General features: G+C 40.8%; 1 protein-coding gene across 1 annotated transcript in view; it reads left to right on the top strand.

The window, feature by feature from the left end:
• Nucleotides 1-25,890, top strand: part of THSD7B (thrombospondin type 1 domain containing 7B) — a 273,877-nt gene that overhangs the window by 85,328 nt on the left and 162,659 nt on the right. The window contains exons 5-6 of the mRNA XM_062004863.1: nt 1,346-1,501; nt 3,547-3,744. Of these exons, the coding sequence (XP_061860847.1) occupies nt 1,346-1,501; nt 3,547-3,744 (354 nt within the window). The remainder of the gene's footprint in view (nt 1-1,345; nt 1,502-3,546; nt 3,745-25,890) is intronic.

Here is a 25,890-nt window from a genome sequence, read left to right as displayed (position 1 = left end):
AAATGATTCATTTCAAAGAAAATGGTAAAATATCAGTAAAAGAAAAATTACTCACATATAGGGTGTATTTTTGTAAATTCTTTTCAAGTCAATTCCACGCATGGAAGTGAAGAAAAATAGATATTAAAAATAAAAATGAGGATAAAGCAAACTCAGTAGCTATAAAAATTAATGAAGTCTTGGTAATACCATGGCAGAGTAAACTCAAACAAGCCTTTGCCTTTTGAAAGACTGCTTTGATATTGATTTATCTAAAGAGACAGCCAAATTCAGCCCCTAATGTAATTAAAATGCAATATCATATAATGACTCAGAAGATAGATTTAAGAGTCCCTTTCTTTTTCTTCCTCCTTCTGCCCTGAATAAAAAGGTGAAAGAAGTTAATTGAAACTAGAAATCTCTCATGATAAATGAAAATACAAAGAGTATTGGCTTCCCAAATTTATTGTCAGTATCAACTAAACTGGTACTTGGCAGAGTTTAGGGTTGGCTCATCTCTTAGATGAAGAGGCTTGGAGACCTTATGTCTGCCTTGAGTACAGGCAACTCAAGTAAATATCTCTCCTTCCAGGCAGGAAAGATGCCTTCTGCACATGCCTGTGTAAAAGAAACCGAGAGCTCTGCTCAATTTTATTGAAAGTAGGTGAAGAAAATTCCAAAGTCTGGGCTCTACATCTGTAATCCAGAGGCAACAGGGCCCTGAGGGGCTGCATATGGGGTGATTCCCCTGTGCTCAGGCTGTTTTCACCTTCTACTGCCTGGATCTCAGTTGCAGCGTGAGCTTTCTTAGCGGTGGAACAGGCTGCCCAGAGGGGTTGTGGAGGCTCCTTCCTTGGAGGTCTTCAAGACCCGCCTGGACATGTTCCTGTGTGACCTGATCTGGGTGAACCTGCTTCTGCAAGGAGGTTGGACTAGATGATCTGTAAAGGTCGCTTTCAATCCCTACCATTCTATGGTTCTATGATTCTTTCTGGATTTCCTTATAGACCTTTCTCTTCAGTACAGTGCAAAGAGATCTCCTTGGCTATAATGTGGGGGGATTAGATTCCAGTTAGTTGCTCCAGCATGTAGAAAAATCAACATTGACTTTAGTTTTAGAGCATCTATTTGCCATTAAGCGTAGCCTTAAGTGGCGTGCTGAATATGGATGATTTAGATAAAACTTTTAAGTACCTTCCTGAACACAGGATTAACTTTTTGCTCTGGGAGATAAGACCCTAAAGAAGCACTGGATTTTGGTGCATCCTCGAAAACTAAGTCCAGTGCTAAGTTGCGCAGCTCTCAGTATTGGTCGGGGAAAGTTACAACCCTGATTTTCTTTTTTCCTGTTTGTTTTCACTCTTAGTTACGAGACCAGTCGATGGGAAGCTGTGCCTGGGTCCTGCTCCCTCCACCTCCCAGCTGTGTAACCTGCCCTGTCCTTCTGAGTGCATGGTCTCTGCCTGGTCAGTGTGGGGTCCCTGCCTTCACGAGAACTGCCAGGACCGCCGCGGAGGAAGAGGTGATGGCTGCTCTTACATATTGCTTTTGCAGCATAGGGGGAATCTAAAGTGGGAAGTGGAATACTGTGATAAGATTGCAAAAGCAGTGGTGTCAATTTCTACATTGGGAACTCACTGTATTTGAAAAAAAATGAATCAAACATAGGATGAAGCCCTTAGATGTGCCTACAGGAATGGGATCTAACCTTTAAAATCTTATTGCAGTTATTCTTGAGATTAGAAAAACAAAAAGACAAGATTTTCAGCTTGATTTCAGATCTTTTTATCCTGCACTAAACTTGTAGAAATGGAGAATTTCTTGGGATAGCAGCTGCAGACCTCCATAGTGCCAGGCTGTCACTCTCTGATCACTGCTGGGAGTCCAGACACACACCGGCATCCAAAGGGCTATGGCTGGGTGAGGTGGGAAGACGTCAGGACTGAGGTTTAAAGATTGGAATACATGAGGACTGAGGTTTAACCCACAGCTCAGCCATCTTGGAGTTGTGCTGGCATGAGAGATTGTTCTCATTGTTTGCTTTAAATTCCTGGAGGAGTACACTAGTATAATTTAGCCCCACTGGATCTTGACTGATTAGCGTTACACATATGTTGCTGCAACACTGAGATTCACCGCAGAGCCAAAAGGCTCTAAGTTGAAAAGATGACTGTTGGAGTTCGTGTCAGGGAGTGAATGCTATTGTTTGGAAATTACCCTTTTCTGAAAACAGTATAAGTTTTTGAAGTGATTTGAGCTGGTCAGAAATTTTCATATTAAAAAAGAAATAGTAAAAGCCACCAAGGTTAAATATAAAGATTTGCAAAGCCATTTTGCTTTAAAATGGTTTTGAATGATTTCTTTTCGATGGTTTGAGAATGGCAGAAGTTTGGTCTGTTATAGAATCATAGACTAGTAGGGGTTGGAAGAGGCTTTTAGAGATCATCCAGTCCAACCCCCCTGCAGAAGCAGGTTCACCTAGATCAGGTCGCGTAGGAACATGTGCAGGCAGGTCTTGAAGACCTCCAAGGAAGGAGACTCCTCACTCTCCCTGGGCAGCCTGTGCCAGGGCTCCCTCACCTCATAGTGAAATAGTTTTTCCTTATGTTTAAACGGAACTTTTTTTGTTCGAGCTTCATTCCATCACCCCTTGTTCTGTTGCTAGATACAGTAGAAAAAAGGGGATGCCCCAACCTCCTGACACCCACCATTTGTATACTTGTAAATATTCTCTAGAATGTTTTCTTTCCTTTTTCTTCCTCGTGGCCGAGCGTTTCCACGTGCCCTTCACTAACGCCGTGTCTTTGCCCCTTGTCCGAGACTGTTGCAGTAAAGACCAGCATGTATTTTTTTTTCCTGCCTTTCTTAGAGTTCTGTGTCATTTACATAACAAAGCCTGCTGAAAGATGCTTGTGCATTAGGTCTGCATTTTTATATAGCGACATGACTTTTGGTTTCGTTCAGAAGGAGGTAGATTATGTAATCAGTTCTTTCATTATTTCCGTAACCTTTTTCTTCCACTTTACATTTGAATCTTGCAATTTAATAGGATGTCATTTGAAAGAGGTCTGATATGCATTATGTATCAGAAATCCTTACACCTTCATAAAGCAGAATACTAATTTCTTTGTACACTGCTCAGCTTTATCTCAAAACAAGTCGTCTCATTAAGGGATTCCCAAGTAGAATATAGATGTTCTTCACATCTTCAGCTGCTTAACCATTCCTCCCTTTTTATCTTAATGTTGTCATTACATTAGTATATGCAGCAGCAACAAATTCCTGTATTTGGACATACATATTTCTGTCTAATATGATAAAAAGGAAAAAGAAATGTGAAAAATAGAGGTTGTTGGCATTTTTCACACACTACTAAGCTTTGCATGCCCGGGCTGTGAGCACATCCAGACAAGTGCCACCCCAATCAATTCAGTTTGTAAGTGTTGTGCTCTTGTTTGTCTTTGTATCTCCCAAGTTCCAGATATCTGATACAGTCCTTTTGCTATTAGATTATTGATATAAAGATTTTTCACAGTTGCCCAGTTAATTCAGTTTCTCTTTTTACAGGCTTTAGAATGAGACAAAGGCAAGTGGTCGTAGATCCTGTAGGCACCCTGGCAGGCTGTCCACATTTAATCGAATCTCTTCCTTGTGAAGACCCAGCGTGCTACGAGTGGATCGTTTCGGAAGGAGTATGTGTGACTGACCATGGAAAATGTGGCCCTGGGAAGCGTGTACTCAAAGCTGTATGCAAGAACAAGAAGGGTGAGTAATGGTGTCATCTGAAAAGCTCGTGATTTTTTTTTGTTCCTCCTTTTAAAATGATATTCTGCTTCAGAGCAATTGTGATCATTTACAATAGCTCATAACTGAATTTTTGTGAGACTTCCAGATTTTTGAGTTGACTGTCATGCTCACCAGTGCCTGGTGCTGATATGATGCGGGATTTCACTTGGAACCTTCTATTTTATCCTAAAGGAGATGGCTCACCAGTACAGGTTGTGTTGTCACTGCTGGCTTTTACCATGATAAAAGTGGGATACCAACAGCCTGATTCTGCCTGGAATCCTTTTTTTTTTTTTGCACATCTTGTACTAAAGCAAGACTGTCACTGAGGCCAGCAGCACTATGGGCCTTCACAAAATTAATCTGGCCTCTAGCGTTCCTTCTGTCCTCATTTTCTGGCGTGCAGGCTGAATTCTTATCACGATAACTCTCTTACAGTCATGAGAGGAGCTGCTGGGTTGAGCTGCCAAAATCAGTATCAGATTTAGATATAAATAAAATGAGCATACTGAGTAATACCTTACTTGTCAACAGTTTGAGACCTGCAGCGTGTTCGGTTTACACGTCGTTAATAATGAATAAGTACATTTTTATGTGACGTTTACAAACAACTAGCAAGAGCTTATTTCTTGGGCATGGTTTGAACCTCAGCCAAAAGTTTCATTTCTTGATAAGGTCAGTGTTGTCAGATCTTTAGATTCAATTACATAGAGCACGAATTTGCAGTCCTTAGTCACAGTGAGACTACGCCGTCGTCTCAAACGTGGCCAAATGTGTGGAACTTTAGAGCCTGATGTTGTATCTGAAATGGAGAATTCTTCTATTTACATGATGCTCAAATCGATCACAGGAAACAATTTTAAGCTGATGACAAGAGGAGTTAATTGGCAGGTGGGTAAATACAGTGTGTCATTTACAAGGTATTAGAATCTAACAAAACAAAATACTTTGTCTGAAGAGCACAAATCCTCCTGAAGCACATTAAAAATATGTGTGGTTTCCTTGTAAGTTTGTGAAAATGGGGCAAAAGCCCCAAAACTTTGACTGTTCTAAACCAACATAGCTAGAATACACTGGAGAGCATAGAGCTGTCTCTGGATTTGGTCTGAGTGGTCACTTCTGATGTAGGTCTGGTCCAGCAGTGATGTGTGCAGATGGAGTCTCGTATTGCTAAGGAGCACCATGTACTTCACACTGTTAAATCTGTGCCAACATCCATTTTTATGCTCCAACTTGCAACTCAGAAGGACAGCATCTAACATGGCAGATGTTCATTGATCTCTGATCAAACCATTCTCTGTGACTATGATCCTTAAGAAGCCATGCCTTTGAAGTATCTCTTCTTCACTTAATTGTTCAACAAGGTGTTGGAAGTCTCTCAGTACTCTTTTCTACTTCAGTTAATCTGTACATGTTCTAGTTACCAAGAAAAAAGCCAGCTGGGACAGTCTTGCTGCTCCACCACCCAGAGGCAAACATTATCACTAGACATCATCATTGCCCAGTGTGAATCGAGAACGTTTCACAAGGAAGTATATTGATCAGTAGGCAGATGAGAAGCACTGGTTAATTCTAGTTTTAAACTATTCTGATTTTTTGATCCAATAGAAGGGGACTGGTGAAGTCCTGAAAGTCAAAGTTGAAAAAAAAAAAGTCAATTCATTCCTTCTTCTGTCAATCAAGTAATATTAGTTGTCTTGTTTATAACCTTTCTTGCTGCTGTCATGTTCTCTTAACTAGATTCTCATTGCAGTAAGTGATCTATTTGCTTGGATAAAAGCTAAGAGACAGAGTTGCATAGAGTATTTTGCTTGGAATAGTTGGTCAGTTGGCAGTGGGAAGCCAGTGGGGAGTCACGTGAAACTGTGAGATGTGTCAGTGACAGGTAAAATAGCATAAGGCCTGTACTAATGCATAGCATGGCACAGTTCAAAGTTCTGTGCAGGTAACTGCTCTGCTGAAAGCATTCAGGGGAGCTGCATTATGTGCTGATATATTAATTTACTTAAGCATCTTCTGTAGAATTCAGCTCCATATCCTAAAATCCAGCCTTTTATCCAGTCATTCTGTCACCTGTGCCTGGCATTGTTGCTCACTATTCCCACTTAATGCCTAAAGGGAATAAAAGCTCTCATTTTCTTGTACCCTGTTAAATGACAAAATCCAATATATCATCATCTTAACAACAGTTTATTTGGGCCTGGAGTATGTTGATTAGGGTACACTGGGTATTCTGTGTATCCCTGCCTGCAAGATGTCTTCATTTTCATATATATGCCAGACTTTTTGGCATGATGCTCTTCTCTTCTTGCTGCAGTGTGTTAATTCACTTCTCTTTAGAAGTAGCTTATCTGACAGTCACAGAATCACAGAATCTCCATCCTGTCTGTGTCAGCCATACTGCAGAAGAGCTTGACATCACAGCTTCTTCCTCTTGCCCATCTTCTCCTCTCGTTCCATCAACGGTGTGGCTGAACCCGTGTCCTTCCCTAGCCCATGCTCTGCTGAGTAATGCTGGGCTGTCACATACTGCTCTCCACAGCTCTGAGGCCTGAGGACTTTTCATGAGGAGACTTGTTTTTTCCCTTGCCAAAAATGACCTTTAATTACATTGACTGCAGCAGAAGGGAACTGGCTGTGGTTTTCAGTCTGCTCTCCCATGACAGAGGACTTCACTGTGGGATTCTGTTGGTGTAAACTTCCCTCCAGCAAGGTGAAGCTTGGAGGCACATCTTTATCTCTGCTGACAGATAGTGAACATAATGAGGCATTAGTCCTTCTCTTCATCTCAGTGTCTTTCTCCCATGCCACATCTCTTTCATGCTCGTGGTGCCAGCCCTTGCCATGAGAGAGGGTGAGGAGAAACCTGTGTGGGAGTTGATAAGTGGCTAACCCACCTCTTTCTCTACCTGAAACCTCACCTTTAGAGCCCCTTGTGTCCTTTCCATTTAAAAAAAACCATTCATGCTGGTGAGAAGATTTTGGGGTACTGCCCCAGGTAACAAACTGCTGCTGGCCTGAGCTGCAGGATCCTGAACTCAGGATCAAGTCCCACGTGGGTCTAACTCTGGTTTGTGGGATTTCTCTGAAGACTTGTCTGTCACAACAATATCTCTTTGTAAGGGCTTGTGTGAATTTCAGTGTAGCACTCTTACTTCCTCTTGGTCTAGAGGTATAGAAATGACTTTTGTTCCTTAAATAGGTTAATGTAAGGCTCCATAATGAAGGAGCTTCCACAGAGCACGTATTAGGTACAGCATTTTTTCATGCAGTAGCTGGAGTGTGTAATTTGTGATTTACAGCAGTTAGCATAGATGAGGAGGGACCAGATGACCATAATCATTCCATTGCTTTGTCATTGTTAGATATCTGTCTACTCCTACCTAGTAGTGTCTCTAATGTCTCAGTAAGTTATAGAAATGCATGTAGTGCTTGCAAGAAATCCTTAGTATCTGGTCCATATCCCTTGAGTGTTCCTCTTCTGTAACATCAGGAGACAGTAGTGTAATAACTCAAATGAAGTGAAATAATGTGTAGAAATGCAATGCATAGAGTGGAAAAAGAACTATATTGACTGCTTCTTCCAAACAAACTTTTTCAGCAAGTTATTTAGCTAGTGAAGAACAATGGATGCTACTGGGGAAGTCTGTGAAGCCAAAATAATAGCACAGTGAAATGGCTGATGGTCCTAAAAATTGGATTGTGTAAAAGTACCGTTGAGTACATGGATCTATAATTCAGATGAAAGAATTTCTTTGAAAACTTTTCTTTTAAGGTTCACTGACCACCCAAGAATTATTGATGACTTTTTCTCAGAGTTGTTGTAGGTTGTTCAACAAGAAATTGAATAACCTCCTGTTTGTAATGTATTCTTTATCAGATAGCTGTGAGTATTTGACATTTGCATTCTGGGAGTCTTGATTAGAACCAACAAATATTACCGTGCATTGAGCAGATGAGAACAACTCCCTGAAAACTGTCCAGTTCCCTTGCTCTTCTTAAATGTTGCTGCTCAGTAGATTCAAAACCATGGACAGGGTCAAAGCTTTCTCATTTTAAAATTCAATTTTACAGTAGCCAAAAGGTATTGTGTTTAATTTTCTGAAGACAAAAGATGACTAAAATCATCCTTTATGTGCTTTGCTTCTTATGTCTTTGTGATAGGTACGAGCACTTGGAGTCTGGTGAGACAAAGGCAATTCAATGTTTGTAGTTCTGTGCAGAAAATTGCAGATAGCATTTGACAGCAGGACTTGGGTCAGGGTCAGCAGGTAAAAGTTCAGTCCAAAGAGTAGTTGATGTGTCTTCATAGGGAGTTTCCCAGTCTTTTGATCTTGATGCTAAGAAACACAACAGGATTTAATGTATAAATGTTGTTGGGTTCAGTCGGATGGAGGAATTTGGGAACCCTTTTAATTATTTTCCACATCTGTTTTAGCAGGTATTAATAACTGGAAAATAGATTGAAACTAGACAAATGTTGAACCAAACTACTGTTTTTAGAAATGCACTTTCTAGTCATGCAGCTTGTGAACAGAGCAGTTATTGTGGTGAGGAGTACAACTTGAGCACACACATAAAAGGAACAACAACAATAAACTCGTGAAATAACAAGTATGACTCATAAAAGTAACAATTCATTTCTTTCCAAGCATTTTGTAACTGTTTCTGACAATACTGTAGACTCAATCTCACCTATTAGCAATGCTCTTGAATAGGTTGTGAAATGTTATTCAGAATCATACCCGCCAGTCGTCAATCTGTTTTGTTGTAATTCCCATGTCATCATTTATTAATTTGCTTCTGCTTATTCTGATTCCTACCAGAAGAACTATTAGTAACACAGACAAATTCTCTGTGTTAGTGAGTAGCGTAGTGTCTAAATAATACAAGAAATTAAATAATTATATCCAAAGACTTCTTTGTTTTGATTAGAAATTATTAGGTCGGACTCAAGGTTTAATGCAAAGGTTGTGTGATTTTTCTGGATTCAGGCTGTTTTTCTCTACTCCTAGTTAACAAATCTAATCACAGCTCAAAAGCTGCTGAGTATTTGCCTTTCTGTACCGTCAGCTTGGGTATCAGAGTTCCTTTGTTTTAGGGGAGTTAAATTGTGGGGTTGTCTTCCTCTTTGAGGATAGAAGTTTGAAGAGTAATGAATAATTTCAGAATCACAGAATGGTAGGGATTGGAAGAGACCTTTAGAGACTATCTAGTCCAACCCTTCTGCTAAAGCAGGATCACCTAGATCTGGTCACAAATAATGACTGAAAATCTCTCAGTTCCTTATTCATGCCCAGTTCATGCAATGATGGGTAGATGCAGGTGCTGAACCTGGAGGAACAGAGTCCAGACGTGTCCAGAACATTGCTGTCTCTTCTGCTGTAGCGCGCAAGTGACTGTTTTAAGGACTTGTCACAAAGCCACCTGCTTCAGCAGCTTCTGCCTCACCTAGGTGCTCCCGGGCACTTTGAAGGTTTCTGGGTACCCTTCCTAGCCATATCTGAGAAATCCTGTGTGGCCTGATCTAGGTGAACCTGCTTCTGCAGGGGGGTTGGACTAGATGATCTCTAAAGGTCCCTTCCAACCCCTACCATTCTGTGATTCTATGATCCTGTCTGGCAGGTCCCAGGACTCCTGGCTGTAAGGACCACCCTGCTACAGACAATCTACCAAGAAATAAAACATACTGCAGTCCTACTGTCATAGTTGTTACAGTGGCAAGATGTTTTCTGTAACCTTCTCAGTGGAACAAAGTGCTGCCTTCAAGCTGAAAAAGTTGCCCAGGGAGCAGCATCCATTGCCTAAGCCCGGGCTCATGGAGCCTCTGTGCTGCTGGCCACGGGACTGCATGGAGGGTAGACAGGAACCAGAATTGTTGTGGAGTAAACAAATCAATCATTCTCTTTTCAGTGTTATGCCAGATGACTAAAGCTATGCTTTTCATTTTTTTTTCTTTTTTTCCTGGTACCAGCATTAAAACATCACACCCTCTCCATCCAAAAAAACCCAACAAAAAAACCCAACTCAAAAGTCCTGGGGTGTCTTTGCAGGGGATGGTGAATAGAAAAATAAACCACAAAATAAGAGTGTTCACCAAACTTTTAGGCCTGTTGCTTCTTCTGCTTTCGAGCAGGAAACCTTTGTATTACCACCACTGCTGCTGCTGTTCCAGCAGTATTGGTAAGAGTCATTTCAGCACAACTGTTTTGTTTTGTTTTTCTGTGTTCTAGATATTCAGTATGTAAAGTGTGATGAGAAGAGGGTTTTTGGTTTTAAGTGTTAATAAGTTCACTGGAAAAGCACACGTTTGGATTGAAATACATCTATTCCCAAATTGCTGTTTTATCTGGCAGTTTTATTTGCAGAACTGAAAACCAATACTTCAGAATCAAAATGTTTTCTTTCAGTATTCTTTAGATTAAATGATTAATGTTAGCTTTTTTTTGGAAATAAATTAAGCCAAACTTTAAATCTAAAAAATCAAAACATTTTAAGAGATGTTGATATAAAAGCAAAATACTCCTTTTAGATTAAACAAGTGTTTTGCCTCATCTTGAAGTTACTTTTCTTCAGTCTACTTAAAACAGTTAGAGAGCTTTTCCTTCCTCTCCCTCTTCTTCTTTCCTTTTTGGTTCAGTGCCCAAACAGTAATCCATTATTCACACAGTTCTATTGACAGAGCAGACACTGAAATCCTGTTGGAATTCAGGCAAAGATAAAGGGGAGTAAGGTAATCAAAGCAGTGTTATTTTAAGATCCAATATTGTGTTCTGCCAGAGCCTGACAGTGAAACTCTGCACTTATAGAAGCTGAAGACTCTTTGGAGATAGAATATTAATAATAGTGTCTCATTTACCTGTCTGTGCTACCAGTTCAATCATGGTGTGTCCTGTTGTCTCTAAGAAGGGTTGTCCAAAGAGGCAGCTCGGAATGTGGACTCTTCTCAGTGCACAGCATCATGAGAGGCAGGAGCATGTCCAAGCTCCACTTGTACTTGAGTCCTTCAGAAGGAAGGGGCTGCAAGTAGAGATGATGTCTGGGTTTATTTGTATTTAAATCACTGCAAAGCCAAGTTCTTACCTGGGGATAGTTCTTGATTTTTTTGGTCTCGTAATGGATCAATGATATAGAATGAATTTGCAGAATCTGTTTCTTAGAGAAAAGATTTACTGTGTTCAATTTATTGAAAGTAAGTTGTTAAATAAGTTCTTTCTGACATAACCTAAATAAGATCTTAAATCTCCATTGATTCATCATGTCCAGTGACACACCACCATGTCCAATGGTACATCTAGGTTGTGCTTCCCCTGTAAGAGCAGCACAAGCTTCGATTGTGGTCGTTATTTTAGAAACTGAAACTTTTAGGAACTGGAAGAAGCACTTTTTTGTTTCTTTAAAATTGAAAACCTGTTTTCAAGTTAATGTGGAAATGCACTGGTCTTTAATCTGATCAGAATACATGGAGTTAATGAAAATCACTTTTTCTTCAGTGCTGTTTTTTTCCCAGATCTGCCTGAGCGTACTCGTGAGAGCTTTGACTTCCTGCAAAGGGCAGGAGGAGAGTGAGCTCCCAGTGAGTGGAAGAACGATCTATAGCTGGAAGTTAAATACCTCGGTCAAAGGATTAGGAGCTGTTTTGTCTCAGGTTCTTAAATCATTGAGGTTCAAAAAGACAGACTTACATTACTGCTTTGGCCGAATTTGTATGCTTGTCAGCATCAGCAGGACAGGGCTCAAAATGGGAGTTTTGCCCAAGGAGGTGGCAATTAATAACGTGAAAGTGAAACCAACCGAAAGCGAAACCAGCGAAAGTGAAGCCGACAAAAGCCAAGCCAAGGAGAAATGTGAAGCCAAGCTGCCGGCAGCAGTCGGCCGGGGTGGCCGAATGAGCAGCCCAAAGTGGTGTCCATCCATGCGATGGCCCAGGAGGACAAAGACCATGGCAGATGCTTGAGAAGCCCGAGGTACTCCTCCCTGGCCGAGCACTCCAGGGTGGTCAAATTCTGGTGAGGCAGGAACAAGGTCTAAAAGACCTGAGTATGGTTAGAAGATGTGATGTAACCTCTGGGGAAAACAGGCTGAGAAAAAGACAAAAATTTCCCAAACAAAACAATTTGGAAGAAGAAGAAGGAAAGGGAAAATGAGCAGGTGAAATGTAAAAAAGAAAAGAAAAAGATAAGGAAGAAGAAAATGAAGAAGAAGAAGATGAAGGAGAAAGAGTAGAAAAAGAAGTGAAAAAATAAACACTAAAAAAAAGAAAAATACACAAAAAAAGCAAAGCTAACAAAAGCAAGGCAAAGCAAAGGAAGGCAAAACAGAAATGTGAAGCCAAGCTGCCGGCAGCAGTTGGCCAGTAAAGCTTGGTTGGGGTTGCCGAGTGAGTAGCCCAAAGTGGTGTCCATCCATGCGATGGCCCAGGACAGGAGGACTATGTTTTTCCTGACTCTTAGAAACACAAATCCTAGAAGGCAATGTGCCTTCTAGCAGTTAGATAGGATCCATGCTTTTCATTTTGCAGCTGGGGGTAAGGAGCATATTGCAGTGTAGTAGCAAGGCTGACGAGCATTATGAGCATTTCAGGAATCCTAAAGAGTGGTGTGTGGTTTGTTCCATAGAGTTGAGACACTTCTTTTTTGTTAGTCATAAAGATTGATGTGCTTTTTGAGCAGGCTGGCTGTTTATGAGCCAAGTGGAGTGGATGTAGTTACCTCCATCAAGCCTTACCTCACAGCAGCTGGTACCATGCCCGATATTTGATGTCTCCTACTGGAAACATTTAAAAAGACAAAATGCAGATTATGACCTGCTCTAGGACTGGTACACTGACAATTTGAGGACAGGCACCATCCTCAGTTCAAGTGAATTTACTGTCTTTGCATTATCTACTGAAACTAATATCTGCAAAAGAAACAAAAGATTAGCTTTAGGTTAATTTTAGAGTAAAGCGTGGAAAAGTAAGAGCTTTCTTTGCTTAGCCCCACTTTAACAGTTTTACTTCATTCAAGATCACAGCAAGTATATGGCCTGCAAACAAAGGAAGATGGAAACTCAGAAGTCTATCAGCAATTCCTGTAGTAGTTACATTTGTGTAAATATCTGCCTTAGAGTCAAGCATATTGTGCTGAACACAGGCTAAAATATCTGTTGCTGGAAAGCTGGAAAGTTGTGGGTTTGAATCCAGAGGATAACCTCAAACATACTTTGATTAATTTTCTTTCTTTTTGAATGCAAATGTCCTGCATGATTTCCAGCTGAACTGTGGCTGTGCTTTTTCAAATGCTGGTGGTGTGATTTGTGTCAGTCATCCAGAAGGCAGCTATAATCGGTATCCAGTGGTGATGTTAGCTCTGTGTTGTTGGCAGTCAGAGGTACCAGTGGGGTTGATTAGGAATATTGCCAGCTTTCATCCTCCCTATGCTTGTCAATGTAAGGTATTACAGCTACCTGTGAAAATACTTTTTTCTGTGCCAGCTGAGCTAAGTGTGAGCCTGTGCCCTCAAATGAATTTATATGCAAAACCACAATCCATTCCAGTATCCAGTGCTCCTTTTTGCTACCTAATGTCTGTAAATGATGTTTTTCAAGACTTCAGAGCAGTGTAAAAATGGTGAGGGCAAAGGCCATTTCTTCCCTATGGCTGTTTTGGCAGAGAGGAGATGGATTTTCAAAGAGCCGTCTCCCATTTGCACTAGTGAGAGGGAGCAGAAGGTGCTGACTTTTGTTAAAAATTAACCTGAGCTCCAAACACGTGTAGGTATGGAATGAAGGTTCCAGGTAGCCCTTTCAGAAATGAGAATGATAACATTAAGAAAAAATATAAACATCATTTATTAGGGCAAGATCTGTATTGCCCTTTATATTTTAAATGTTACGGAGTAAGTTTGACACAAGTTGATCTGAGTTTGTGATAAAGGTTACCTAAAGAGCATGATGTGTGTGTGTGACCTGTAGGTCTGTTAAACTGGTGCAAGAAATTTGAAGAAACTATATAGAAGGATTAGCTTTTGTATATTCTAAAAGTGGTTAAAGGATTCTGCTGTCTTTCTACTAATCAGGAAGTGTTTAATGGACATAGATACTTTCCTTACTCCTTGTACATGATTTGGCAGTCATAGAATGGTAGGGGTTGGAAGGGACCTCTAGAAAGCATCCAGTCCAACCCCCCTACTAAAGCAGGTTCCTCTTGGTCAGGTCACACAGTAATATTTGTGTGGAGTCTCACAGCACTAGGCACACGATCTTCAGGAGTATAAGAAGTAAGAATGGTTTACAAATTCTTTCAACCCTTCTCATCCCAAGCAGAGTCTCTAAGTCATTGTATGCTTTAGTCCCATCCTTGTTTTGATACATATAAGGGGGCTCCCTGACCTAGTGGCTATTCATAGCATTCACATCACTGATTATTTCACCTAATTTTGATATGGTGCTTTCAGAGCCTCTTTGCACACTTGTGACCTTAAAACTTCCTCAGGCTTTAGTTTCCTATGGGTATTATCCCTTTGAGATACCGGAATTCAAAGGTTTTTGCATCCTTAAGCCATTTTTATTTAACCAGGTATTACAGCATATGTGTATGATAGCATTCATATAATTTTGCTGAAGGATCTTGTAGCTAAATTGCAAGAAAGCCCAGCATGAGTTGTAGCCATTCATTTAAGCAGCCCTTCTGAACTCATCATCATGAAGAGGCAGCTGACAGTTTGTAAAGATGTTCACAGAATACTTGAAAAAGAATGGGTAAAGTTTGATGTTCTGCATACTTGTAGCATTTGTCCTCTTCTGGGCACTGGTGTTTGACCAGCCTATGTCCAGCCAGCCAACATGGCAAACTTTGTGATGGCAATGGTTTGTGACTTTCTCCAACACTCAGCTGTTAGTTCAAGTAGACATCTGACTCTTTAAGGGACTAAGCTCTGTCAGATTTTGTTTGCATGAATAAATGGTTTCAAAATGTTCTGGTATTCAACAGATGGGTAAACAGCACAATGGGTATATCCCCATTTCCTTAGGACACCAGGCTAAAGCAAGCCAAAAAGCAGCTTTTAGTGCATTTGCTATTTTTCAAATACTTAATAGACATTAAATTGCCAAATTCTCAGTTCAAAATTATTTTAGCCAAAGCTTTTTTCTTTTTAAAGTATGAAGACTTTAAATTAAACAGAAGATCATTAGGGTAAAAAGAAATAACTGGCTGTATTTTATTGTATTCTGCATGTGAGGTTTAGTGGGCTGGAATCCAGCTCAGAGGCTATAACTCACAAAAGAAAGAACTGTTTCAAAAATAAGATGATTAAGTTCTGTAAGAGGTAGTACTCAGGAATTTACTTTCAGCAGATAATATTAAAAGAAATAAAGTAAACCTGCTCCTGCAGGCAGGAGACTTGGTAGTGAGTACCTGTAACAACTGGCGATGTGTGGGGCTAGAGGCTTCCCTCCATCTCAGCCTGAGGGAGGGTTTGGGGTGGGGAGATAAAGGATGTGAAGAGGTCAGGGTAGAAGAAAAGGCTGGGAGCAGCTTGCAGCCATGAGGTCTTCTGTGCTCGCTGTTCCTCAGAGGAGGTGAAGGAGCTGCAAATGGAGCCTGGTTGTGTGCCATACTGTGGGGGTCAGAAGAACACTTTTCCTGAGGTTTATGTAAGAGAATGATTTGAGTCTAACTTCAATAGACAACTTCTCACATTGATCTCTGACTACAGCCTTTTGGTGGAGGAAAAGAGAAGAGGTTTGTTATTTTTTGTGTGTAATTTAATCCTTTCCTGCTGGGTGGCCCTACAGAAGGCTTTTTCTGTAGCTGAAATTCCTTCGGTGCTGCACGTTGCGTGCTGGACAGGAACGATTGTGAGAGCCACCTTTATACAGTAGTTCTGAAGGCTGTTGAGTGGAAATTGAAGATAAGCATTGCACTTTCTTTGGGTTTCTTTTTATCAAGTTGTTTATGAAGTAGAGCTGATTGAAAACAATTCAGTCACTTAAATTCTGAGTTTAATGGGTGCTGGAGGGGAAGGCTTTCCCCCCTTAAAATAAGAAGTTTTGACAAACTTTTAATTAAGAATTCAGGACCTGGAAATTTTGGACTAGCTCTGCACTATTGAGATTGGCTCTAGGGCATGTTGGTCTGTCAGGTTTTTGAAGTAAATCTTCCTCTTAATTCTAATTAAGTATTGTAATGCCAGTACTCTTCATTAAGCAGCAATTTGTGATTAGTCAGGTGGTCGTAATGGAAAGAGAAGAATGTGTGATGCAACAGTAGAGAAATTGCAGAGCAGGGAAACCAGTCACAGGATGCGGCTCCTAAATGCTCTTTATCATCCTCCTGTTGGCAGATTTCCCACTGAATTCAGTGCTCTCTGTGGGATGGGATTCAATCCTCACACTAGTCTTGGCTTGTGTGGAAATGTGAGTTCAAGTGAACCTGGATTACAGGACGTGAGCTCTGAAGCTGTGACAGGACGTAGTCCTACTAACAGCCATAAAAAGGGAAAACTTCAAATTCCCCCTCAAACTTTGAAGCCAAACTATTATTTTAAGTGCAAGTTGCATTATTGCATTTGTTTATCTGTGAATTGAATCTCTTATTTAATAAATGGTAGCTTTTGTGAAGCGCTGGAGTGCATGTGAATTAGCAAGATGAGGAAGATCAGCTCTTTGAGGAGATGGAGAACAATTTAAAACTCCACTGTTCAGTGTTTTCCTTTCTGCCTGTATGAAGCACGTCTGTAATTGTCTCAAATTAGGTACTGTCTCTGTTTAGAAGAGTTAAATAAATAACAGGATAAGGTATTTTCTAGTACCTCTTAAAAATAAACAGCCTGTTCAGTCTTTATCTTTAGGCAGTTTGCAAATGTCAGAGCCAAGTTTTTGAAGAGAACTTACATAAGGGATGGAGTTTCGTTAGAAACTAATCATCCTGTATCATTGAGATGCATCTTCCAACTTTGAAGCCTGGTCTTCCCATACTGTATGATTTCACTGTATCGTTTTACTATGGTTCTTAAAACAGATACACTATTTAAAAATTCCTAGGGAGATGTGAGAATTGGACTGCAAGATGAGTTTGTTTGGTTCCTTTCTGGCAACTCTCGTCTATTTTGCTGTTAGTTGCCTGATAGTATTTACAGAATCTTATGGATTGGAAGGGACCTTGAAAGATTATCCAGTCCAACCCCCTTACCAGAGCAGGACCACCTAGAGTAGGTCACACAGGAACTCATCCAGGTGTGTTTGGAATGTCTCCAGAGAAGGAGACTCCACAACTCATCTGAGCAGCCTGTTCCAGTGCTCCCTTACTCTCACACTTAAGTTTTTCCTTATATTACTTTGGAATCTCTTATGTTCCAGCTTGTACCTGTTGCCCCTTGTCCTATCATTGGACATCACTGAGAATAGCCAAACTCTCACATTGACTCAGTAGTTTCCAAGCCCAGAAAGAGAAAAAAGGAAAGAGTCAACACATCCACGTAGGCTGAGTCAGCAGCAATGGAAGCAGAAATAACACTGTTTTTTCCTTTCAAATCACTGAGGAGGGAAAAACAATCACACAAAGTTTGTTCCTGGCTTGGTCCTGTGCCTAGTGCTGTCTGTAAGGGATTCAGGCAGTATGTCTGGTGGGAGATGGATGTAGTTTGAAAGGTGACATTTCTGGAAGAAGTGAGAATATTTATTGGCCCGTAGCAAGTGAGCAGGGAGTTCTCTGGGACTGATGATCTCAGTGTGCTTTGCTGGAGGCACAAAACCCCTTCTAGGTCCACCTGCACTCCCTTTCCACATCTCCTAGAGCACTGAACCTGACCTGATTTGATGATTGTTTCCATTCATTATTGGCAAATGTGCATGAGATATAAAATACAAAATAACAAGTCTTTATTTTGTGGTGAAAATGCAATGACCTATCAGAACAAGTAACTTAGACCTTTGGGCAGTTCTCTAGAAGTCTCCACCCGCACTTGAAGCAGGAGAGAGATCTGGCTTCCCATTGTACATTGTAGAAACCATGATGGTCCTGCAAGTTCAAATTCCGTATTTTGTTACCAGATACGAAGTTCCCATTAAATTGAATGATTCAGGGATGTCCCCCTCGGTTTCAGCAGATTTCTCAAGTTTAATGCAAAGTCAGAGCTGTTTTGTTGTGTGCTTAGTGCTTTGTCAAAGGAGACTAGAGCCAAGAGGGTGTTTAGTTCTTTTTTGTGATGTTTACAAATAAAGCTGACTGATTTGGTAACTCTTGGAAATTCTCTGACTCTGTAAATATAGCAGAGTGGTCCCTGGGTGTGCATAGATCTAAAGATAGCAGTTTCTTGCCTATCAATAAGCATCTTAAGGCCTTTACTTTTAGTGCTATATACGACTTAAATCCCAGGAAAATAATTCCACTACTGCTGTTCATTTATATCATAGGAGCCTGCATTAATTCAGACTGGGCTAGGTTTTCCAATACATAGTTTATTTAGGTCTTCAAAATGTCTGTGGTACTGCGTGTGCTTGACAGAGCATATTCTTGTTTGTTAATATTAGATGGCGACCTGTTTTCCCAAGATGCTTTTAAATAAATGAATGCTTTCAAATAAAGCTGTGATTTAAAAAGCCACTATTTTTTTTTCCACTCCCAGTTGTAACTATAGCATCCCATAATCTTAGCCCTGTTTTCTCTTCTCTACAGCCACCTATTTTACATAGTTCTGGAAAGGTCTCCAATTCTTTTTTTGTTTTGATTTGTGAAAAGAATGCTTGTTTTGATTTTGCTTCTAAATATCTAGCCCAACTTTTCCCCCAAACCCAGGCAGCAAAAACTTAGAAAGAGCCTTAAATTCCATTAAGAAAATCCTTTACATGAAGGGTGAAGCACAGAGCTCATATTCTCTGACAGTTCACAAAACTTACAAATCACAATACATGAGAATGCTGTGTAAGTGAGGGTGAACCAAATGGTGTACAATACTTGGAAATGAATGAGTCATGTGAATGAACATTGGCATGTACATCCCCAACCCCATATTAAGATTAAAGTGACTTGTCTGCTCTACAATTGCATAATTGCTTCTGTGACTGATTTGGTGCTGCTCTGTAATAAGCTGTGAATACTGTATGCTGACCTGGTTAATGGGATGTTTACTAAATGAATATATTTGTAGAGTTTAATAGGAGGACGTTTGGAAATATTAGCTGGATGAGGAAGAATGGCTCAGGAGAGTCATTTTTCAGCAAGTGTTGGGGTTGTCCAGAGGAAGACAGACTGCCCTGCCCAGCTGTTGGTGTTGGGGAGTTTGGTGGGTGAGATTGCATAGGGCCAGGTCCCGCTCCCTCACTACTGCACAGAGGTCTGTATCTTGAACATTGGCATGGAGCATCCCTGCCCTCACTTCTGGGTGAACAGGACACATGAGTGAATGCCTTGGGCTTAGGTTACCCAGCCTCTGCACCCCACTGAGGACACTGCCCGTGCAGGGATCCGTGCTGGGGGGAACAGCCTCCATCCTGCACTCCTGACAGCTTCATTTTTAAACAGATTTTTCTTGAATTTAGCTGTTTTAAGTACTATAGACTAAGATAATTATTTCATGAAGTAATATTATCTGCAAATTAACCTTGGATCTTTGCATAGGTTCAGAAGGAGAGAGATAAGGAATTTTATCTCAAATTGCAGACTTACTGGGTTTAACGTAAAGGCCATGGCAAGTAATACATTTAAACTGCATTTAAGTAGTAAAGACCAGAATATCAAAGTCTAAGTGCAATAAACATTAATTTATTCAGAAAGATTTTCTATTTTCTTCCTAGTTTATATGTTCTTTTCACACACTGTCATCTAATGAGGTTATATTCTGATTAAAGCAGAAGAATAAAAAAAGTGAAATGTTTTACTTCAGTGGATAAAAATGTAGCTTTTAAAAGACATCAGCTTACCCTGTGTAGTCTGAGCTTTCTGTAGAATTTTCTCTTCGTTCATCATGGCTGCTAGACTAACGGATTTTGGGGGAAAAGCTTCCCCCTTACATAGAGCTTCAATTGAAATCCATATTTTCATTTTCAGCGACAACTAATACGTTTCCTGTAATCCCTTTCAAATATTCACTGGCAGTATTCCCAGACATATATTTTGAAGGTTAAATGGTTTAGGATTTATGTACTGTACTATGTAGGTTGGTGTGAATAAGCTAATAAGTCTGTACGGCCCCTTCATTGCCAGAGACCAGTTTGTGTCTCAGAAACGCTATAACTGTGGTGGCACAGAGTTGTGGCTGGTTAATGCACTGTAGTTCTAACGAGCCCAGAGTGAGGTGATGGGCTGGAAAACTGCTTTTGCTGGTTGCAGACCTCACTTGGGTATTGTTAGGTAGGGCTGCTTCACATAGCATAGATGCACCTTTCTGGCAGCTGAAGGATTTGACTCTCTGTCCAGAAACATCTTTTTTTTTGCAGGCTGCAATTGACTTGAGTAAAGACCAATAATTAAAATAATATTCCATGAGGTTTGCATTTTTGTGTGGAAGTTCGATTACAGTTGGATCTGCCTTTTCCTCGCCTTTGAGAACCATTTCTTGCTTCATGGCTAATGAAGGGGAACCAGGACTGTGATCAGTATTTGTGGTATCACTCTGAGCACCTGCACTTTTTTCTATCTTTCTTGCACTGTGGAGTTTTTAAGGTTTTTAATTCTAAGCTAATTAATGGCTAACTGTGAAACTTGATATGAAGTCTGGAAAGACTGTTTTTAAAACTGTTTCTTAGGAGGGTCCTGTGCGACTTGCATGGATTTGCTACTTATTGTCCTCGATTGGACAAAAGTAGGAAGCTGAGTTTCTTCAGTCTTCAGTACTTTGATGTCCTTTGGTCATGATGTGCTGTTAGTCTGGGCTTTCCCTGTGTTGGCAATAACCATCCTCAGGTTGCCAACTCTTGCCACAGAATGCATAGAAAAGAAAACAATGACTTCTGCCCTACTGCTTTTCTTCTTTTCATTCTCCAGTCTCTACTACAGGTTGCAGTAACTGCTGGAGATAGCATGTATTTAAGTCCAGCATGAATGCCCTGGAGTTAGCTCTAGTCTGCACTTTTGCATCTTGCCAGGTTGGAGACTGCTCCCAGCTGTGCCACAATATTTTCATACAGCTGCTCATGAAGTTCACAGACTAGTTTCTGTCTAAATCAGCCCTGCATTATTTTGTTCCACAGTTCTCTTGTCTCTTGACTCCTTCAAGACTTTTCCAAAATAATAATTTAATCTTTGAACTCTTGGTGGTTTGGTTTTGTTGCAAACTTTGCCTGTTTCCTGCCAGTGACAGTGGCTGGAGGCAGTCCAATCTAATTAGTAAGTATTTTGGAGACTCTGCTTTGGCAGCCTTGTTAAATGTGTGCAGTGAAAGCAGAATTAGTATAGGCCCTCATTTTTTCTTTTTTTTTCTCATTAGGGCATCTCTACAATCTGTAATCTTATTTAATTAGAAATTAGCCATTCTTATTAACACAGGAGATACCCTTTGGTCCAAATCCTGACATGGGATAAATGTGTTTAGTTTGCACTAAAGAGAAAGAAAATGCATCCACGTACTTCAGGGTGGGAATTTGCCCTTTTGTGTCCATTGCAGTTCTCCTGGAGGAGAATTTCATTTTCCACTAAAGGCAATAAATTTTCACTGCTCAGATAAGTGACTACAGAAGTTCATCATCAGGATTTGAAGAAATAAGCCTCCTAAGAAGATGGATGATGACAAGGGGAGTAGGAGTTGTTATCCAATCGTTTGTGGTCCAGAACATTAAGATGTATGGATAAGACCCCAAAGGTGTGTAAAAGTTCCTTTTTGCAGCAGTTGGTTGGTACTTGATAACTTATCCTGTGCAGTCAGACAGTATTACACGCCCTCTGAAAATTCATTTTGTTTGCATCTCTTTGTATACACAGCACATAAGTGGTAATATCATCTATATTACTGGGATGTCTTCTGCACATCACTGAAATGTAGCCCCACGACTACTGAATACAGAGGCTGACTTCTCCAGTGCTCACATTAACTCCCTTCTCTCTCTCCTCCATCCCACTCCAGATGTCAAGATTCTCTGCCTTGCCTCTTTTTCTGTGGTAGTGCTCTGCTTCGAGCCTTCCCCAGAGACTTTTCTCTCTGACTGCTTTTCTCTGGCTCCTTGCTTTACAGCGGTTTCCTTCTAGTTCTTCCTCTGTCTCTAGGCTTCAAAACCATGTAGCAGCCATGGGGTACAGTGTCAGCTGGTGAAAAACTAGATTTAAACATTCATGGTTATAGGAGTGCTTGTTAGCATACATGTATTAATTCAACACTTCCTGCTGGTTTTCAATATGTCGGGAGGTTATGTTGCCAGTGAGGTGACTTTAAAGTCTGTACAGGAATACATTTCAACTAACAGCTTGAGAGCAGGTAAAAATCTTGTTCTGTTTACTCAGTTTCAAAGAAAAACCCTTCCCTCACTTTTTAACGAGTGAGGATTCCTCTCTAAACCAAACGTGGTCGAGATGAGAATTCTGAAGGATTTTGTTGACTTCTCACTCAGCAGCTGGGATAGCTGATCTTGAAACTCCACCTTAACATAGGACACATCATCGTAGTTTACTGTGGTAAACTGCTTCCTGCTTTGCTGCTTGCTGCTGGGAAGTCATGCAAAGATGAAGTTTGTCTTGTCTTGTCTGGGCTTGCTGTGGCACAGAATAGCTCAGTAGCTTGATATCATGCACTGAGTTCTGCTAAACCCTGGGAAATCCTTTAGGACAGAAACTGCATCACGTCTATGTGCTGGAGTTAAAATACAGTCCTCACGTCTTTCCCCAGCCTGGTCTGGTGTCTTGTGGTCACAAAACTTAATTGGCTCAATGTATTTCTTTCTTGCAGCTGGCTCAGAATGTTGTATCTGATTGCTGCTGACTCGCAGGAAGAGGATTTTTACTGTAGTTCACTTGGCAAGGGTTTAGATATGAGAGCCTCAAGCTTGGTCCTCAGTGGTGGCCTGTAAGCCTGCACAGGGACACGTGTAGTGAGAACAGAGTAACTCTCTGGAAGGATCACGATGTTGGTGCACCTCAAAGGAGTGACAGTGGTCCTGGCTATTGGGTTTTCCAAACTTCCCTGATGCAATCATACCGGGAGCTGTGGAAATGGCATAGCTTGTCTTCAGGAGGACAGGACTGCTGGACCCAACAGGTTTAGGAGCTCTGTTTTGACCATTTCCAGAAGCATATCAAGTGTTCATGTGTTCTGCAATCTGGCCATGGTGGGGAGGTCTGATCCTACAGATTTAGGAGCCATCAAACGTAATGTGGCCATGTTTCCAGGGAAGAAAAAGGCAATCCTTCAGAGTCCCAGACATGTAATTACAGCAGTAATAAAAACTATCATTTTTGATGCCTCGGTGCCAAATGTAAAGGCTGTTAAATTATTTCAGTTAACATTTTCAGAGTAGTCTGTCCTGCTGCTCTTTTCCTATTTGTGCCTTATCTCCAATTGAACAATTACCAGAAATGTGATGAGGACATCGTATGCAGAAAGTCATCCCCTTGTCTTTCTCCCCAATGACTCTGAGGTGTGTGTGAGCGGCCGTTATCTCAGCTGCTAATCAGTAGCGCTGGAGCTAATGTGGGAAGTGACCTTTGTGAAGAGAAGGGAGGTTGTGCCAATATTGCACTTGCAATTTGAGTCAACTTTGGCTCTTTATCGTGTATTTGATTTCATGAGCTGATCCCTTACTGGCTTGTGTTACCATATTGCTTAGTACGACATCAACCAAGTTAAGAACTGCCTCAAATTTTTCTCATATCTTAATTGTGATGTTTTTGTTGGCCAGCTGTTATTAGTGATATTCAGTGACCCCTGATCTTCATCGTCTCGCTTCCTTCTCTGCTTTCACTTGTTTGTGCTTCATTTAGTTTGAAGCTATCCTGCATACCTGTATGCTTCCCAGTTTGGTGAAGCCAATAGGATTTGTTACCACTGGAATTAGACCCAGTTTAAAGCAGCCTATGGGTAAGCAAAGGTCATTCTCTAGCACTTCTCTATAGTGCTTAGGAGTCTGATGTATGGGGCACTCGATCATTTAGCATCTATCTATAAGCCTTTAACACCTAAACAAACACTAATATTACCTACTTTTTTTTTCTTTGCTGGATATATAAAATCCAGTTCTGCTACATTCATCCCCAAACTTAAAAAAATCATATGCTTTTGCTTAACCAGCCCTTTTAATGAAATGGGTTTTGAATTGGAATGTTAAGTATGCATGAAGACAGTAAGATACCATTTGCAGTGTTAGGATTTCAATAATGTATGGAATTAGCAGAGCTTTATTATGTTTCTGTGCCTGTATGCCCTCCGTGGAGTAAAAGTTGCAATAAATATAAGTTCAAAGGTAACATTTTATTGCTGTGCAGGAGAGGAGAAAAAAAATAAATTAGAGTAATGTAATCATGCTCATATATGTTATGAATTTTGAACAGTGTCTATTAGAAAGTTTGTCAAAATGTGCTTGGCTTTGAAAGTACAGATTAACACTGAAGGTTTTAATATTGTTCTTCCTTATGTGTGTATTCCTGGAGAATGTAAGTATAAAATATTTCCTGCCGAAAGCAGTTGTCATAAAAGGACACTTTTCCTATTTTAATAGCTGAATAATCAGAACAGAAATATTTTCTAAGTTGTGGAGAGGTTATTGCTTTTTTTCACGGGAAGAAATTTAGTGGTAGAAAAGCAGATTTTATCCAGATACTCTCCAGTGTTTCTGTTTCAGTTCTTATATTTGAAAAGCGTGTCTAAATGCCTTTTGACAGCTTTGACACTTGAGGGTGTTTAAAAAGAGAGTGGGAGGGTGTTCACTTGATTTCATTTACCGATTCTGTGTTTTCCTTTAATCTAGTAGCAATGTTAAAACAGTGGGTCTCCAACAGGAGCTGTAAGACCTGTTAGGAAATGACTGGTTGGTATCTGTCTGGGCCCTTTAGGGTTCATACATCTTTTTTTCCCCCCACTTTGGAGCAAATAAGGAATAGGTCAGTGTGGGAGGGCAGCTGCTGGTGCGGGTGCCTCTGAACTTGGCAAATAACACTTGTCTGAACTGCCAGCTCAGCACATGGCCCCAGCTTCAGTATCTCTGAGAAAGCCCCAGCTTGATGAAATTTTGACATCAAAGATAATTCTTTCTCCCTCATTTTCTTCACTTACAGTCACTTTAGTGTGTCCTCTGTCATCTCCCTCTAGACTTTCTGAGCACAGGACAAAATGTGAGGGCACTACCAAAGGGTGGGCAATTCCCTTTCTTAGAAGCCTTTTTAGTCAGGTTTTAGCTCCACCAATGAATCTGGGAAAAATCAGCAGCTGTAGGTGCATATGCACCCTGTTTAGTTTTCAAGCGAGAGAGCGTGTCTAAGAGACTTGTTTAATGACAACAGTCCGCTTGGGTTGTGCCAGAGGCTGCCTGTGGCCAGGCTCATCCCTGTGTTTGAACTGTGAAGGGTCACAGCAGTGGGGGTCAGCGTAACCCACTGAGGTGAGGCCTCTTGGGGACATGCTTTTTATATGTGTCCTTGTAGCCAAGAAGGCCAGTGGCATCATGGGGTACATCAAAAAGAGTGTGTCCAGCAGGTTGAGGGAGGTTCTCCTCCATGTCAGGAGTACTGTGTCCAGTTCTGGGGTCCCTGGTACAGAGTCCAGGAGAGGGCTACCAAGGTGATGGAGGGGCTAAAACATCTGTCTTATGAGAAAAGACTGAGAGATCTGTGGCTGTTAAGCCTGGAGAAGACTGAGCAGCAACCTCATCAAGACTTACAAATACCTAATGGGCAGGTGTTGAGAGGACAGGGACAGTGTTTTTTGTGTAGAGCCCGGTGACAGGACAAGGGGTAATGGGCACAAGCTGGAATGCAGGAAGTTCCACTGGAACATGAGGAGAAACTTTTTTCCTGTGAGGGTGAGTATGCCCTGGCACAGATTGACCAGAGATTGTGAAGTCCTCTTTGGAGGTTTCCAAACCTGCCTGGACACATTTCTGTGTGACCTGATCAAGGTGAACCTGCTTTAGCACATCTGTTGTTTATCACCTCTTAATTGAACTACCCAAATATAAAGTCTGGCACCACTTACTGGGAGACATTTCCTTTTGGAAACCCTTTTT

The sequence above is a fragment of the Colius striatus genome, chromosome 11, assembly GCF_028858725.1.
Source record: "Colius striatus isolate bColStr4 chromosome 11, bColStr4.1.hap1, whole genome shotgun sequence".
Taxonomy (NCBI): Eukaryota; Metazoa; Chordata; class Aves; order Coliiformes; family Coliidae; genus Colius; species Colius striatus.
This window is presented reverse-complemented; position numbering and strand designations above follow the sequence as displayed.